This window comes from Dipteris shenzhenensis, chromosome 13 (genome assembly GCF_047967505.1).
Source record: "Dipteris shenzhenensis isolate YYH24624 ecotype China chromosome 13, Dip_SZ_1.0, whole genome shotgun sequence".
In the NCBI taxonomy this organism is placed as follows: Eukaryota; Viridiplantae; Streptophyta; class Polypodiopsida; order Gleicheniales; family Dipteridaceae; genus Dipteris; species Dipteris shenzhenensis.
Window position 1 is genome coordinate 53088748 of NC_141608.1, and position 18367 is coordinate 53107114.

Genomic DNA, 18367 nt, shown 5'->3' on the forward strand with positions numbered 1-18367 from the left:
TAGAGGAATAGTTGCTGGAGGAGGAGGATGAAGGATAGAGGGACACTCCGAAGCAAGATGCCCAAACTTGTGACAAGAAAAACAAGCTCCAGCAAAAATGCCCCATTTTAAAGTGAAATATTTCTTTCCCAAATTAACACCCTCAATCTCAACTGCAATAGAGGAGGGGGTCGGTCTATCAGTATCCCATAAGATGCAAAAACGATTTTTATTACCTGTGGGACGAGGGGGACAGATCACTTGTCCCAATGTCATAGCTAAACCTAGAAGCTCTGTTCTCATATAATCTGTAAAATCAACCACTTCAACCCATACAAGGCAATGATGCTTGATGAGGTTCTGATAATCCTTATTAGGGGACCAGGGCATGATATGCACCATCTGGCGACCAAAAAATAAAGGAGACATTTCCAACATCTTTTGTTTTGTCAAAGCATCCAAAAGATGAACTTCATAAAATCCTCGGGAGGCAAAATAGACTCCTTCTACATAGCATCCACCTAGGAGAGAATTCACCCATTGTCCCACATCATTAGCAGAGGGAATTTTGCCTAGGAATAAGATGATAACTGCAGTTTGAGAGAGCTTCTTCAAAGGATGCACAAGAGATGGCAACTTCATTTTGTAAGTGAGTTCCAGAGCAGGTTGAATCCATTCCCTTCTACTTTGTTGAAAATCATCATTCAACATATCAAACACATAGGAAGCATCTTTAGAAGAAGAAGCTATGGGGGAAGAGGTTTCCCTTGATTGTCTTTTGGGTTCACGAGAGAGGGCTCTCTTGACATAGTACTTGTTTGCTTCTGCCATGGAGGCTAAGGGATTCAACAGATATCAAACAGAGAGAAACTGACAGGGCACAAAGGACTGGCGGGCTATACGGACGCTGGACTGAAGCACTGTACGGACGCACGAAGAAACTGACAGAACTGTACAGACAGATTGAGAGGTTGCAAGAAAGGAACTGACAAACTGTACGGGACTGTTGACAGGCTGTACGGGACAATAGACACTCTGCACGGAATATTTAACGACTGTACGAAAATTAGTACGGGGACAGTACGGACGGGAAGATTTGACGACTGCACGGGAACAGTACAGACGGACTGTACGAACTTTGGGAAGGAAAACTGCAGGTAAGAACTGTCGTGCAAGGTTGAACGGAGCCGCGATGGTAAGGTAGCCTGACGCAAAAGCCGTACGGGAATCGTACGACGGCTGTACGGAGGTACGGACAAAAAGGCACGCGCCAAAAGATCTCGAACGACGCTGATCAGCGCACACTCAGACTCTTCTCTCTCACGCACGCACACACACGGAATTTCCATTCATACATACACATATCTACATCTACGCATGGATACATCTATACAAATGTACACCCCACGCTTGAAAATGCATTTGTGTTGTGTTTAGTACTAAGTGCACTAACCTATGAGTGTGATGGTAACAACATAACATTCATGATCAACAGTCTGATCGTATTTGCAAAACTTGCAAATTTGCTATCTAAGGTAATGCTCACGAGTACTTGTACCCTCATGACACCACAAGCTATTACAATTTACGTGGATCTCAATGCATGGATATCACCCCATGCAACATGCATGCATGGTTTTAATCCAATGGTAAGTCACTCATCTCGTATACAGAGACTCTAGAGATTATAAATTAAACTTTTTATGTACACATTTTTGTTATAGATATGCATAATATTTCTTTTAAAAGTGATAACCCTATGGTAGATGACATTTCATTGAAATCTTGTGACAAATTAAGAAATGTAATTGCCCTAGAATTCTTCTATCTTTATTTAGGCCTTTCATAGTCAGTGAAAAGATGACCTTTTTTGCTGCCAAAGTTGGCTTTATGTTGAGAAATCTACAAGAAAAAATCAGGGAAAATGTTATCTTCTCACTTTAGCATAATGCCTCTATCTTTTAAGATCCATAATCTTTGTAGCAACAATTGTGGAGCCCTTGCACAAAACCTCCAATCCCTTGCCTACTTGCCATCTTATGTGAAATGTGTTTCAACTATATTCTAAGAATTACTAAATTAAACATCCTGATTTATACATCCGTTCTGTGGGCATTGATAAATGCCCACTTCTTAACCTATGAAGCAAAACGGGATTGAAGCTGTATCAATTCTATAATAATAAAACTTATAACATAAAAATTAGCAAACTATTGACTTGGATTCACAAGGTGATTTAACATCTCTAACTGCATAATCTTTTTACAAATAACATCGCTTACAAATGCTTGCAACTGATGCAAGTGACCAGTCATTTACTCTAATCAAGAGAAGTGACTTGCTATGTCATAAGGCGTCCATCCAGATATCATTACATGTATTTAAATCTTTACCATACATTTGAAAGAGTCATGGGATTCTACCACACCTATTATTCCAATTTTTGTCATGCACAGATTCCAACATCAGGAAATCCATCAAATCAGCTCATACCTCTATCAATGTTGGGTTGACGCTAGCTGAAGTTGACAGCACCTTCCAATTATGTACAACAAAATTGCCGAGCCAAAATTTTAGAGTGTTGCATAACGTCTCATCTCCCGTCAGATCAAGCGTTATCTGCAATTGCCAATATCATACAAAATCAAATAGACTCCTATAGGCATATAATCATGCCACTTCATGTGAAGTTTCTTTTGCCTGTAGTCCTGGTTGCAGATTACTAGAACCAGCATTCATATGACCTGCATCCAGACTTACACACACACACATAGATATATAGTGGTGTAGCATTGAATGCTATCGGACCTTGTTATGCTTAGGTTTCTCCCATTCGGACAAACCTTGGCTTGTCGACACATTGCTCCTGCCACTTGACAACAATGCCTCTCTCCATGCCTCATCTGTTTTAGCATTGCCCAAAGTCTCATGATTTCTTGTTTCTGCTACAGCAGCGGCTTCAGGTTCGTTTCCCCAATGGTTGCTTTGGCACAAAATTATGGCTGTTTGGCTTTCGTCCAGTAATGCAGGGATATGATCTTTTTTATTGAGTTCGTTTTTGGGCACTATGGACCCTATGGAAGGACCGCCATCAGTTACTTCCGAGCATCACTACAACAATCATTTTATGCGCGGTATCTAGACTATCCTGCCTTCTCTGTCTAAATATCAGTTCTGCTGAGCATTGCTACGACAATCATTTTATGCACGGGATCTAGACTATCGTGCCTTCTTGTCATATAATGATATGCTCTGATGTTTTGCCTGTCTCATTCTTTAGGACTGTTCTTTGTAATATGATAACAAATGGATTTCACCCAAAAAATGTGTGTGTGTGTGTGTGTGAGAGTGAGTAGAGGGGGAAAGAGGGTTTTTTCAAAAACGTATGCAGAAACTTGACACGCACTCAGTACAAGAAGGGAAAACATGTATAGGCCAACCTTGGGCATAATTGCATAAGATCATAAATGGGAATGTGGACAGCAAGCTAAGACGGGGGATGGGAGGACGTACAGGAACAGGAAATGAGGAAAATAACACGACACAAAAATGGTCTACATGAAATATATAAGGAAAGTACAGAGAAACTTTACAGGTGTCTCTTTCCCAAGCGATGTGCATTTCTTGAACTGTTACACAGCTAATGATCACGCATTGATGCACAAGTGCACACCCATGCAGTATTTAAGGCCAAATAATCGTTTACAGAGTTTCATTGCAGCAGCATCAGATAATTCGAGACGATCTATGGCAGGTAAACATCCTCAGGACATGAGTCTCTCTCTTGCAGCCACCCGCAACCAAGATGGCCTTCTATGGAGAGCATTTCCTCCATCTAAATGAGGATGGATCCATCCAGGCACTTGGGTATCTACAGAGACGATTTTCTCATGAAATATGGATCACCAGGGCCAGTTCATGACCTCATTCCATAGATTCCAGATTGAGGCACAGTGTGAGATTGTATCTAGTTGATACTGCTGATACTTGAGACTCTACACACTCTGTGACTCACGAGGAGGAGCCGGAGGAGTATGTCCTGATGATGTCCAGAATACTATCAGATTGGATTGCTTTTTCACCCATGGATACACAATATGGGCAGCATCATTGACTACATTAGACTAGAGATGTGCTGACAACAAGGCTACCTAGACCAGAGATCTTGGTATATGAGGTCACTCTCGATTCATGGGACTCATCATAGGATATGGCCCTAGACAACGAGAGATCATGGAGTTCTTTTTCATGGGAAAGAAAGTGGTCTGGGGAGGTTGGGACCGAGATCTTGATTTTCAGGTATGCCAGGTCAGCAGGAGATCTGATACAAGCCTCGTGAGCATCGTCCTATCAAGGGTACCATCATTGAAGCATCTCAGTAGCAGGCAGCCTCACGCCGCTCTCGAGTACATCCTATGAAGAGGAGCCAAGGATGCCAACAGCAGATCTCGGACAAAGTTCCAGAGACGTCAGGACTCTCAATGGGGTCCTAGTCAGACCCATATGAAGCTTAGACACATAATCCATATTAGGACATAGTAACAACTACACGGAGTCATGCCCCCCCCCCCCCTCTCTCTCTCTCTCTCTCTCTCTCTCTCTCTATTAACGTCTACGGAATGCCAAAAAAGCCTGAGACCAAAAAACTGAAGTCAACATGAGAGTACACAAGGTTGTGAGGGAAACTGGAGGTATCTCTCACCCCTCCAAAAACGAAAAAAATACTATTACTCTCTCTCTCTCCTTCTCTCTTTATATAATATATGTGAGGGAAACTGGAGGTATCTCTCACACCTCCAAAAACGAAAAAAATACTATTACTCTCTCTCTCTCCTTCTCTCTTTATATAATAGGTGTGAGAGATACCTCCAGTTTCCCTCACAACCTTGTGTACTCTCATGTTGACTTCAGTTTTTTGGTCTCAGGCTTTTTTGGCATTCCGTAGACGTTAATAAACACCTCTCTCTCTCTCTCTCTCTCTCTCTCTCTCTCTCCGCACACCTTTCAGACCCTGAGCTGGGCTGATTCCCCCAGCCTAGCTCTAGGGGTTAGAGTATAGCAGGGGAGAGTCATTCTACAGCCAAGCCACCATGGAGAAGACCTCAACCCCTGCAACAAGAAAACTCTCCTTTGCTGCCATCACTGGCTTTGCCCCAAATTCCCTCTCCTTATGATCAGAACTATCAAAGGCAACGAAGTAAACTCACAGGTTTGAACCTACAGGAACAAGCCTATTATCTACAACAAGAACTCAGAGAGGCTAAGGCTTGACTCGCCTCTCTGGAGATGAAAGTTTTCAATATGGAAAACAGGAAATCATACAAGAAGTATTACAGATACAAAGTGAAGTAGCGCTCGAACCATAGCTGTCAACCAAAGTCCAGGACTTAGTTACCACTCAGGCCAAATCAGTAAAACAGCAAATTACAGAAAAAATGGACAACAAAATCAACACATGGGATGTTTATGAAGAAGTACAAGAACAGGAGAAAAGAGCCAATAACAGATGGATTCTATGCATAGGAGGATTACCCGTGGGCTGGCATGATGAGAGCATAGCAGAAAAGCTGGAACATGTCACAGAGCAATCCCCCGGATTGAATGGGACTCTCAAGATATGGTTGGTGTCCAACAAGGGACACAAGCCCAATAAGTTCTGAAGGACAAGTTAGCAAGTAAACTTCTCAAGCAAACCAACAAGCTAAGAGGCACCAAGATATGGATGTCAGAGTAGCTCACCCCGACTCAGCTCAAGATGAAAGCCACAGAATTCACTTACCCTGACTCAACTCAAGATCAAAGCCACAGAATTAACTAAAGTGAAGGAAGCTCGCAAGGAAGGTAATGGGCTGTTTACAGAGATGGGAAAGCACTTATTAGAGACTTCAAATCCAAACCCAAAGACACTCAGTCTTAAACTGATGTAATAAAGGCCATTTTTATCATAATACTAGAATCTAGATGTGTGCTATAATAACCTCAAGCTGAGACGCCATGTGCACTCCTCGACCCTGTGGTGTATCTAGATGTTGTAAGTCATCTTTTTTGGTGTGTGCTTTGTCCCATACGCCCGTGTCTCCCGAGGACGTTAATCTCTCTCTCTCTCTCTCTCTCTCTCTCACACACACACACACACACACACAGAGGATGCATTATATGCTAGGTTTGAGAGGCTACAAGTCATGTTGCTTGCATGACTCATATGATGTAAACAGTCCATCTTGCATAGTTATCATGCTAGTAGAGTTTGCAACAAAACTCATGCAAATGGACATCTCATTTTAAATCATCACTTACCTCAGCCACACTTTTTTTTTCCATGAAAAAGGCCCCTATTAAGTATGAAAGAAACCCACGTGAGCAAGCTCGAAGCGGAAATACATCATGCTGGGCATGTAGCCACACAAGGCCTCCACACTGCTCTCCATAGTGCACAGCAGAGGACACCTCCAGGGGCTGCTCACACAGCACACAAACAAGCCCAAGAGGTGCCCTGATCTGCAGGGATCTGACCCGCAACCCTAGGCGCCTCCGAGAGCTGCCATGCAGCACATAGGCTGACCCAGAGAGCCTGTCCCCTGCCTGGAAACCTCTACCTGCAGTGCGCCTGCACATGGGGCTGAAACGAGGTAGCAAGTGGGCCCGGAAGGACCTTTCTATCCTACTCTATCCTCACCGGGGGCGCTCACACCCACAACAAGGTCCTCTCTCTATACCCTAACCTATCCTCTCTCCGGGCGGGCACACCCACAACAAGGCCCTCTCTCTCTGTGGGACATCAGGAGATGTTGACCTCCAACACCCCCCTCTCAGCTCCTAGATATAACACTAGCGCCAGGGAGCTGGCCGGGCCATTGAAACAATTGGAGGAATCCATTGTGTGATACTCCATCACACAGCCCACACATACTGTCGAAGAAGCCCCCTCTTGGCATGAACCGCCTCAACACGATCACTAGAAACCCGGTATTGTTGCTCCCATGCTAGATACACTCCTCTGGTCCGGAATTGGTACAATAAGTCATCTGGTACAACAATCCAACTGCTGGTACTGGTACATCACTCCAACACAAGGTACTAGAACAATAATCCAACTGATATTGTCCTTGGCACAAGGTCTACTTCCCTGCTTGGGCACCTATATCTCAGCCCCCTCTCAGGTCCAAACTGGTATACTGACTCTAGATCGATGAACCTTAGTGGTTCAATGGGCATATAACAGCTCACAAGGAACAATCAACTGTGTCTGGATTCCCACACTTGCAATCTATTGACCCATCCGGATCTCCAACAGCTCACCATACAATAGCTGTAGCAGAACACTAGAGACCCCCTATGGATCTGCCAGGTCATAACGTCCAAACAAAATACATACTAATAATATATTGCCACGTGAGTCAGCAGGAAAAGCTCCTCATGGCTCGAGGTCCTGCCTGAAATCCTACCTCGGTGTAAGACTCCCTTCCTACTGCACTTGTCTGGCAGGTACCGCTGCCACAAGCAAGCAAGCAATCCTCTATCTAGATCCACAAAGCCTGCTAGCAACGCATCCTTCCGCGTGCTACTAGAAGGCTGGAATAAACATTTTAACGGTCTTGCTGGTTATTGGTCCCCTCACTATTCCTTGAGGACACTACCGCCAATAATGACCTAATGACCTTTCTGGCCACATCGGTTACAAGTGTGTGACGCCTTGAGTGCTTCCCGTTCCTCAGCTATCAACTACTTCTGTCCTTTCTGCTCAACTGCCAAAGCCTCACACTGACGCTCATAGGTACAATCTATAAATCTCTCATCGTGGTCAAGCACCATCGGGACCAATTCCTCCTACGTCAATGCATTCATCCTTCCACTTGTTATCAAGGACGAATAGAAGGCACCATAATGAGAGGATAGCTGAGACAGTAGACTTATGGCCATGTCCTCGGACGATATCTGCTTCCCTGTCTGGAGGATCTCCTGGTGAAGTTCATGTAACTTGTTCATGTGCTCCCGCATTGATGAAGACTTTTGGGGATCCAACAATCTCATCTGGACGTCCAGGGAACCCTCTTCATGGGGGAGCTTCGATTATACAGGGACGCCAAGTGCTCCCAGATACTCTCAGCCACCGTCATGTGCTTCTTGTGATTAATCCCCTGAGGGATACAGTTAACAAATATAAACAACCTTACCCTTGCATTGACACGGTTCCAGAGCTGAGACATGTTCTCGGCCTCCTGCTCCAAGATGCCAAGGTTGAATGCAAGGGGATCAGGTTTGGTAACTCCCACCAAAATGAAGTCCGCAAGATCATACGACTGTAACACAGACTCCATCATGACCCACCAGGCTCCGTAATTGAGTCCATCCAATTGGCAATCAACAGGAACGTGGGCAAAACTGGAATTTTTGTCTTGTTCTCTGCCATCTCGGACAAAGTCGCCATGTCGGAATGAATGAAACTGAGAATAGAGAGTGGATGGGATAGAAGGAGAGAAGGGGATGGACGGAAAGAAGGGGGGAAGAGGCTCGATATGGTGAAGAAGAGGCTGTGAGCTTACAAGACCTTCATGCCACGCTTCAGATAATCTCCCTTCGAATCTGAACACACCCTTCAAAGTCTGCGTACCTTCCTATACTGCCAGACAGTCCACAACTTACACACTCCTCCTCACGAACACCTCCGAACAGCACCCTACACCTCTACACAGTTTGTTGGCTCCTCGCTCCCTCGGGTCTCTAGCCAACCTTGGCTCTGATACCATGTGAGAGTGCAGCAGAATCTGAACATCACACACAAACTGCTCACAGAGAGAGAAAAGGACAGCAGAATGCAAGAGATCTCAGCCCAAAACCCCACAGCCTGCTGCAGAAAACCTCTACTGAACATACTTGCATATGAAATGCGTTTCATACTTGTATGAAACCCGTATGAAACGTTTACACGTTTCATACGTATGAAACACGTAAACGTTTCATACGTATGAAACGCGTTTCATACAGACCCAATTTTTGGGTAGGGTTCAAAAGGGGGCAAAATCGCCATTTCACGCATTTCGCCGTATCCGTGCACTCCGTACTCCCGTACGCTCCGTTCGTGCAGCCCGTACGCTCCCTTTTGCTCATTCTCGAGGTTTGTGCCCCCAATCATCCCCAATGTGCATTCAATCGTCCTTTCTACAATCTACCCTTCATCTTGAATTTGGCACTGCATCCTTTCATGCAGGCTGAAATCTGCTCTTTCTGATGTTTCCGAAATCTAACGCTCCTCTCTTGATTCATCTGCTCATCTTGCATGCATGATGTAGGCTGCAAAGCTGCAATTACTGTTCTACATCGCTTTTTGCAAGCAAGAAGATGCCTTGAAAAGGTAGTGCGTTGTGGAGAAATGTCACCTTCAATGCCTTTGGTGCACACTATGATAAGAGTGGCACAGGCAAGTGGACATGCAACTTTTGTGCTGAGCCGCATCATGGGACATTTCAGAGATTGCAGGCTCACTTTTCTCGAACAAAGGGCTTTGGTATTGGCCCTTGTTCTCGTGTGCCAAAGGAGGTGTATGATGGCTTGAAGGCCTGGGAAGCTAAAATGCTAGGGATTCCAATTGATAGAGTCAATGCACGGGATGAGCTTGAATTAAATATCTCTGCTATTCCAACATCAATGAGGGAGGAGAATGACATTTTGCAGATGTCGCAGTCTTCAGACTCCACGCCCACAGCTAAAAGAAGTGCCCTTCCCTTGTTTAAGCGAGGAGATATGAAGGCAGCCATGCAAAAGGCAGCTATGAAGGAGGCAACTAGAGAGGTAACAAAGTTGTTTGTGCAATGTGCATTGTCTTTCAATATTACTCGAACCGCTCGTTGGAAGTCTACTATGCGAGCTATCTCGCGTATTGGGTGTGAGTGGGAGGGTCCGAGCTATGAGACATTGCGTACAAAAGAGCTTCGCCATGAGAAAGAAGCATTGATGAGAGAGCTAGAGCCTCTGAAGGGAACATGGAAGAAGTATGGTTGTGATGGCTGGTCAGATGTGAGGAAAAGAAATGTCTACAACATTCTAGTTTCCTCTTGCAAAGGAACTATGTTCCTTCGTGCTATAGATGCATCAGCTTCAGGGACAGTGGTGACAGGTGCATATATATGGTCTCATTTGCGCACAGCTATTCTTGAGATTGGTGTAGCAAATGTGGTGCAGGTGATCACAGATAATGGCTCCAATTGTGTGTCCATGGGAAGGATGCTTGAGGATGAGTTTCCCACTATTGTTTGGACACCATGTGCTTCTCATAATTTGGATCTTGCCATTGAGGACATGGCAAAGTTGCCTTGGGTTTCTCATATATTTTCTAAAGCTTTGAGCATGGTAAATTTTGTAACCAAAAGACCCAAGGTCTTGAGCATGTTCACGGAAAATAGTGACCTCGACCTTTTAAAGCCCTCAAAGGCACGGTTTGCTTATATGTTCATAATGTTGGAAAGGGTTGTTCAAGTGCGGCATGGCTTGCTGCGTACAGTTGTTTCCCGTGATTGGCAGCAACGGGGGGATAGGAATGAGCCCAAAGCAATTGGTTTCAGCCACATGGTCATGAGAGATGCATGGTGGGAGGAGGCTGCAGCTCTAGTGAAGACAATGAACCCCATGTACAACGTTCTCCGATTGACAGATATGGAGGGGAGCACCATTGGGCTTCTCTATGAGTTCATGGACAAAGTGGGGGAAGCCCTTGATGCGTGTACTCACCTATCTGCAGACAGGTATCCCGTACTCATGAGTCATCCTTTGAAGTTTAGCATTTTTCCAATTAGCAAAGTGGCATGCTTAGAATTCCTTTTAATCTATGTTTTCATTTTTTCTAAACATTATTGGTTTTGCCTTTGATTCAATTTCTCATGAAGGATTGAAGACCTTAAGGAGATCTGGAAGACGCATTGGGATTGGTTTAATAGGCCAATCCATACTGTTGCTCATATCCTTCATCCTCTATGGAGGAATGAGCAGCAATATCTCGATAGAGAATTAGAGGATGGGTGGTCAGCTTATATGAGCAAGATCGTGGGAGATGATGATGATTTGCTTTTGAAGCTGGAGGATGAGTGTCTTCTTTTCCGCAACCGAAGCGGTGTTTTTGGATCACGCAATGCACAGAGAGAGGAGACTCAGCTAGCAGCAGTTTCTTGGTGGGAAAAATATGGCATTGAGACACCCCACTTGGTAATACTTAACCCTAGAGGCAATACTTTCTCATAACTTGAAAACATGTGGGTATAGCTCAGCAAGAAGAGGAACAGATTGTCCATTGTGCAATTGGAGAGGTTGGTCTTTTGCCACTGCAATCTACGATTGCTCGAGAAAACGAACTACCCCATTGAGCCTCGACAGGTGAATCCCTACAAAATCGACATCACAAAGTGCAAGGAGATGCTGGTGATTCCACCTGAGGAGGGGGATATCTACGCCATGTTGTACGAGGAGATCACGGCTTCATCTCACCACACCCGATCCTCCCAGGTAGCTGGTGCCAGTACTTCAATTGCACCTGCATCTCATGAGGATGCTTTTTATGAGTCTTCTGGGAGTTCCAGTAGCAGTGAGGAGGAGGCTGATGAGGACATGGATTTGGTTGAGGAGGAAGACGCTGACATTGATGATGAGGCTTGACTTTTGATTTGTGACTTTGTCACTTATTATTGATAGACAGTACTTTGAATTCCAGTTGTAGTTTGACCTTTTTACCTTCATGGTCCATCACCATGGAGGTCTTGGGAGGTTCATTGATGACTCTAGTTTTTATTATTATCGGTATTCAGTATGTGTGATCAGTATGATCAAGATTCAATTATCAATATGTATGATCATTCAGTATGTATGTGTGAAGATGATCATTGAGTACTCTAAGATGTATAATGTATGATCATTGATGACTAGCTTTTTGTATGATCAGGATTCAGGATATACTTGATATGTATGTTTTTTGTATCATGTCTGCACTATGGAGTCACTTACAATCTTTATTTGCACATTTTTGTATATGGCATGATGCATACCCTAGGTATGAATGCACATATTTTCACATTCCGAATGAAACCCATTTCATTCATTTTTCGAAACCCGTTTCAAACGTATGAAACCCATTTCAAACCTCCCATTTCAGAAACTCCTGGCAACTATGCTGCTGAAGAAGGCACAAAACTGCTCCAAGCGGAGATGGAAAATGAGGGGAGAAGGGGGCCTATATATAGCCCCAACCCCGGTCAGTTGGTCTTGGTAGGGCCGACCAACATGCCTAGGTGGGCCGAACCACCTGCTGTAGGGCTGAACTCCCCCGCCCCCCCCCCCCATGCTGTCCATAGTGGCTGCCACACAGCCCTACAAAGGGGCTGACCCCTCCTGCCCATAGGCCGACTCAGTCTGTCCTGGAGGCCGACCTGGCAGGACCACAAGGGCCAACCCAACTGTTGGAACTATCGGAGTCCTAATGTGTGTGGTCTAAAGTCCTAGGAGTGTCCTACAGTTGTGTGAGTGTGAAGAAGTCTTGAGGCCACTTGTGCCACCTCATGTGGTAGGTGTGATTCCTCCCCTAGATTCTCTTGTGTGTGACCTCATCTATGAGGTGTCAGTGTGGGAAGATAAGGCTTGCCCAGCCTATAAATGAGGCCATGTACTTGCTATGATTTCACCATCTATCAACATCAGTTCGTGTCTCAGCTCTTGTCTCCAATCATGTGATTGAGTGTCTCTCACCCTCTCCCCATTTTCAACAATTGGTATCAAAGCCATGAGCACGAATTGCCTGGAGATAATCGACACATTTCCATCTTGATGCCGACTTGCTTCTATGCCTATCTTCCACACCCACCAGATCTGGAGAAGCTGCCGACCAGCAACTGATGAAGCAACGCTCTTGACATCGTATGTAGTTGCTAGGCCATGGAGAAAGTCCCTGCGCATTTCTACACGCTCCCCCGCTCAGTTTATCGCCTGCTTCTGCAACTGCATCTTGTGGAGATGAAGCATTGATCCTTTAAAGGAAAATGTCGACTGACCCTTCCGACGTCATGTTGCCTCAACTTGAGCGTAACACCGGAAGGACCTCTCTATCCTACTCTACCCTCAAGGGAGGCGGGCACACCCACAACAAAGGCCATTTCTCTCTATGGTGACATCAGGAGATGTTGACCTCCAGCAGGTTGACCTCCAACAGGATCCTGCCCGGGATTTGCCATGAACAACCTGAGCTATCCATGAACATGGCTAGAGCCTAGATTTATATAAAAACATATTACAGAGCTTCAGATTTTTGAGGGCGCAAAATTGAGGCAAAAGAGGTTCTATTAACAAGTTTTCAGGAACAGGGATGGAAAACACATAGTACCTGGTTGAACACAGGACTGTGGCTCACATCCTTGAATCCCTGCACCAAAAGCTGAATTCTGAATAATTGCAATGCACAAGGTGATACAGCCTCAAACAACATCAGCATACCAATCAAAATGCCAAAATAAAAGAATCCTGTAATAGAAATGAAACAAGCTGACTAAAAATGTAAAAGTTTTTTTTTTAATGTACAAGTATTGCAACTTAACCAAACTTTAGCATCATGACAACAAAAAGCTTACCAGACTTCTAAACAGACTGAGAGAAATGACATTCGAGTCACCAATCTTAGCTACAAATCTTGTGATGTTCAGGTGTTCAAGCGCATACACCATCATTAATAGCACAGATTCTTTACCAAGACCTTTTCCTCGACTGGCTTCATATAAACATCCAGGAAGATCATCAATACAATCATACACAGTTAAACAAACAGATGTTCAGATGTTCAAGCTCATTCACCATCATTAATAGCACAGATTCTCTACCAGGACCTTTAACCTCACTGGCTTCATATAAATGTCCAGGAAGATCATCAATACAATCATACAACAGTTGCACTCCAATTCCATAAACAACAGCTGAGTCGAGGAATACCACTTTCACTAACGACCACTGAAACAAAACTAATGTATGATCGATGAGAAATAAAAGCCATACTAAATTCTCAGATCAATGTATGAATAGAACTCACATGAAATACCCTCAAAATATTAAAATTCATACCACTGTGACTCTGCTATCATAATCTCAATTTCTGCTGTTGTTGTGTCATCCATATCGTTCATGTACAAATTCACATCCCCGACCATGGCTGCACAACCAGACAATCAAACCAATATTTTGTTTCTCTCTTGAATAACCATGTCCTTTCTCATCTTACACAAGGGTAAATGACGCCTTTATATTAGTAAGAATTTTCAAGCACTGCATTCAAATTAAGAAACTTGCATTTTGTGCTTTTAGGTCTAAATGATGTAATCAAGTAAATATTTTTTGGCAGCAATTCATATTAATTAAATCTAGATCAGCACTGAACCCATCTTATACCAATTCCAGGAAAACTTGTATCATAATTCATTTCTGATTCATTTGTGGGCCTTTCAAGAGTAAATAGCACAACCAGTCACTGCCCTAAGTGACAAATCCCACCAAGTTGAAATGGAATAAATCTTCAAATTAAAATTTATCATTATGACAACATCCTTGCCTGACATGACTTCATTTCCTGTATCACTCTGTTGAAACATGCAACATTCAAAACATGTTTTACTTTACCCTACATGCCTCCTTACATGCAAAAATGCACAAACGTTGCATGATCTTCGAGGGCAGATTTCATCCATGAAAAAGGATAATACTCTAAAGCCTAGTTTGTTCAAGTAAAAACACAAAAGATATTTATTTTGTACGAAATCATTTCCAAAGTACAAAATAGAAAGAATAGATTAGGCCAGATACAATATATGTGGACATATAAAAACCACTTGATCAATCTCATGCCCTGTCGAACTTGCACTCCTCTCTCTTTGATGATCACCACTCCAAGGCCCTCTTCCTTGATCCCTTCTCTCAATGCCCCTCTATCTCCTCCCTCAGTAAAACCTATTCCCAAAACAACTTTTTTACTTAAAGTTCCAACTAGCCATGGATTCTGAGATTGAGGATCTTTTATCGAATCTCTCCTTTCAGTCTCACACCCTAAGAATCAGTCTATTCTGAGTGAGATAGAGACACATCGCTTGGATGAGAAATGATGGGGAGTAGCTCCGTACAACTCATTAGACATGAATTTGTACAATTGGATATATTCTAGTCTTACAAAGGTATATAATTTCCCCTCGCCATGTTCTCTCTAGTCTTACAAAGGTATATAATTTCCCCTCTCCTTGAGGAGACTCTTTTTACATTGTATCGAGACGGGTCCCATGGGTCATTTTTTGGCCCCCCGAGGACGCTAATAAATTCTACTTCTACTTCTACTTCTCTATTCCGCTAATGCTTTTTTTCCATCGCTCCTTCAATACCACTGCATTTGTCTGCTCTTTCCCTCCTTGTCCCTCTTTCATTTAACTATGCCTTTTCTTAAGATGATCATCTCACATGAATACATCCTTGAGACAATCGTCTCATGTCTTGCCGTCTTTACAAAAGAAGTCACGGTTGTGGACTTCTTGGCGTACAATTTATGTTACTGGAGCAATTCACCACTAATTTCAGATGCTCTAAATGCGTGTGCTTAGTCGTACTGAATAGAGATAAGAATGTCATCCAAAAAGACAATGAAAAATTTGCTTAGATAGGATCTAAGCACACTGTTCATCAAAGTAGCAAGAGCATTAGTTAAACCAAAGTAGAGAGCTCATCAATGTGAGGCACTGGATATTTATTTTTAAAAGTTACCTTGTTAAGGACACGACAATCTATGCGCAAACGTATAGACCCCATCTTTCTTTTTAACTAAAAGAACTAAGGCAACCCAAGGATAACTACTTGGCTGAATTTCCACTTCTCTAAGGTATTCCGCCCTACTTCTTTCTCTTCTGTTTTATTTAAACAGTAAGGTATCAACAAACTATCATTTTTATTTTCAACTGAATATCATAAATAAAACCAAAATCACAAAGGAATACATGGGCATTATCAGCTTGACCAAGTGCTCCTGCTGCATACAACTAATGAGAGGAGCATCTCACCTTGAAGATGGATCAACTCTCCATCTTTTGGAAGGTGAGGGACTTATTCAAATACCTCTTTGTTAAAGTATGATCTAACCCATACAGCCATTCCCTACCCAAGCCACATCAGTTATTGAATTTTCAAGTTTACATTATTAACCATTGTGTCCTAGACTTTCTTGTCACAATCTTTAGCCAATGAGACTGTATACTTATGTACCATACAGCTCTCAAGCAACTTACACTTCTTAATATAAAAAGTTATGGATGGCACTCTCATCCACCATAACTCTAAACCTCTCCTTGTTAAAGACTCCAGGTATCCTTAACAAATCATGGAAGCCAAAACTAGACTACCATATGACCGAAGTAAAGAAGCAAGCATTCACTTCATCGTGATGGTTTCTTATACCAAGTGTTGAGAAAAAAGGAAAAGTTGTACACTGTGGACTTGCTTTATGGGTTGTTTACCCTTATCCAAAGGGATTTTATTACAATGAGGTTAATTAGGGCGATTGGCAGCTATATGATCTTTACTAGAACATTTAAAACATAGTCCATCTTTCATAGCTTTCTTATATTGATCAAAAGGTAATGAGGGGTCATATCTACAACCACCTTGGTCTTCATCCTATTTAGAATGTGTACACAACCACCTTGGTCTTCATCCTGTTTAGAATGTGTACGCTACATGAACCGCCTCACCTGAGTAGGCCTTGGAAAGATTATTCCCCTCATCACTATCTACTCACCTTCCTGATAAGTGCCTTGCTTGTAGACAACTTGGCAAGCATTCTTTTGCAAGCATTAAATCCTTTGGAAGCAATTTCGCTCACTAGACCAAGACCAATATGCATCTAATATTTGCAGATTGTTACTTTTTTTATCGATTTTGGTACTTGATTGGTCTAAATTATCCTAACCTTTTCTTTGGATTAGAAGACTTGACTCATGTTTTTTTAGTAAAATAGTCCATTAAATATAGCAATCTTCTCCTCCTTTTTCTTATTGATTTGCATCGATCCCTTCAAGCATGATATGTGTCTAAAGCATGCCTAAAACCTAGCAATCTTTGTTTGTTGCATCTGCATTGACATTGTCATCATCCAAGGCATGGGATCCCTTGTGGCAATGGATGTGGAGTGGACAAGACTTCCTAAGGTGATGCATGCTTAGGGTGTAGACGGTTCCAGATACATTGTGTTTGTAGAGATGATGCTGATCTAAAAACTAATTGCCGAGACAAGAGAGAATGCTGGAAATTGGTCACCAATGGTACAATCGCTTTCCAAGCTACTTTGGGCTGTAGTAGATGCCTGGTGCTGGAGTGAGAACACCAGCAGATCACTAATCGAACCATTTAAAAATCCCACAAAGAGCTACACATGTCAAGGTGGAAGAGAAAGGAATCAAGACTTTTAAGAAGATTTACGTAGAGTATGCTTGCACATGCTTCCCTCTTGATTACCATATTGCTGGCCTTCGCACCAAAACAATGGAGATAGAGAAGAGAGAGAGAGAGAGAGAGAGAGAGAGAGAGAGAGAGATGATATGATATGAGTGTACTAAAGTCCGCGTGAGACCCTTCACGATCTGTGTGATTGGCGATCACTATCAACTAATAGTGATCCCTTACATCTAGTGGGAGAAAATATTACAAACTTGTCATGTAGTTAGTACTTGTTGGGCTAGCTTGTGTGCTAGTCCAAAGTACCTTGTTCTTGCAGTGTTCCAAAATCTCTTTCCTGTAGCTTCCTAGCTTTTTGGCTAGCTGCTCCAACATGATCTCTACTGTCCCCATAGCCTTCTATGATGTGTGTGTAGGCTCTACATCTCAGAGTACATGCTGCTCATTTTCTGCTCATTTTCTACCTCACTGTGGGGAAGATTTGCAGGTTCTTTCCTCTCTAGGGATCCTTGGTCTTGCCCATCTACCCCTCTCTACCTCGAGATCCTGTGAACTAGTTCTGATTTTGCAGATTAGATGCCTTTTAAATGTTGATATATCTTATTCGAGGTATTTCTGCATTCCATAGCTGTCCATTGAGGTAATTTCCTGTTTATATGTTTTGCCATAGTTTCCATAGCATTTTCTGCGTCACAATCTTCCTTATTTCACATGCAACTTTTAGTATATCAACGGCTTTTATACCCTATGATTCCATCCACTTCATTCCCTCTCTATGCTAGCCCATGATTTGTGTAGCTTCCATCGCCTTGTGTGGTTTCTGTTGAGGTAAGCCGTGAATTGACACAATGCTTCTGCATCTAGAGGTATCATACCCATAGTTGCATAAGAAACCCGTTTCATACTTGTATGAAACCCGTATGAAACATGTAAACGTTTCATA

The 18367-nt window shown here is 43.0% G+C and overlaps 2 protein-coding genes across 4 annotated transcripts in view; one reads left to right on the top strand and one right to left on the bottom strand.

Annotated features, from left to right (window-relative positions):
• Positions 1–2211: 2211 nt before the first annotated feature.
• Positions 2212–18367, bottom strand: part of LOC147895576 (Acyl-CoA N-acyltransferases (NAT) superfamily protein) — a 52134-nt gene continuing 35978 nt past the window's right edge. For 2 of the 3 annotated variants that reach the window (XM_087383558.1, XM_087383556.1), the window contains exons 3-6: positions 14065–14152; positions 13581–13713; positions 13337–13387; positions 2212–2598 (exon numbers count right to left, since the gene is read on the bottom strand). In XM_087383558.1, the coding sequence (XP_087239684.1) occupies positions 2467–2598; positions 13337–13387; positions 13581–13713; positions 14065–14152 (404 nt within the window). In that variant the 3' untranslated portion in view covers positions 2212–2466. The remainder of the gene's footprint in view (positions 2599–13336; positions 13388–13580; positions 13714–14064; positions 14153–18367) is intronic. The other variant, XM_087383557.1, reaches the window with a different exon arrangement.
• LOC147895577 (uncharacterized) lies at positions 9610–11051 on the top strand. The gene is made up of 3 exons (XM_087383555.1): positions 9610–10718; positions 10860–10878; positions 10940–11051. Exons 1-3 carry the CDS (start codon positions 9625–9627, stop codon positions 10982–10984), a joined length of 1158 nt encoding a protein of 385 aa, XP_087239681.1. The 5' UTR covers positions 9610–9624; the 3' UTR covers positions 10985–11051.

Coding starts and splice junctions, on each gene's coding strand:
- LOC147895577 (XM_087383555.1), top strand. CDS start 9,625: ATGAGGGAGGAGAATGACATTTTGCAGATGTCGCAGTCTTCAGACTCC.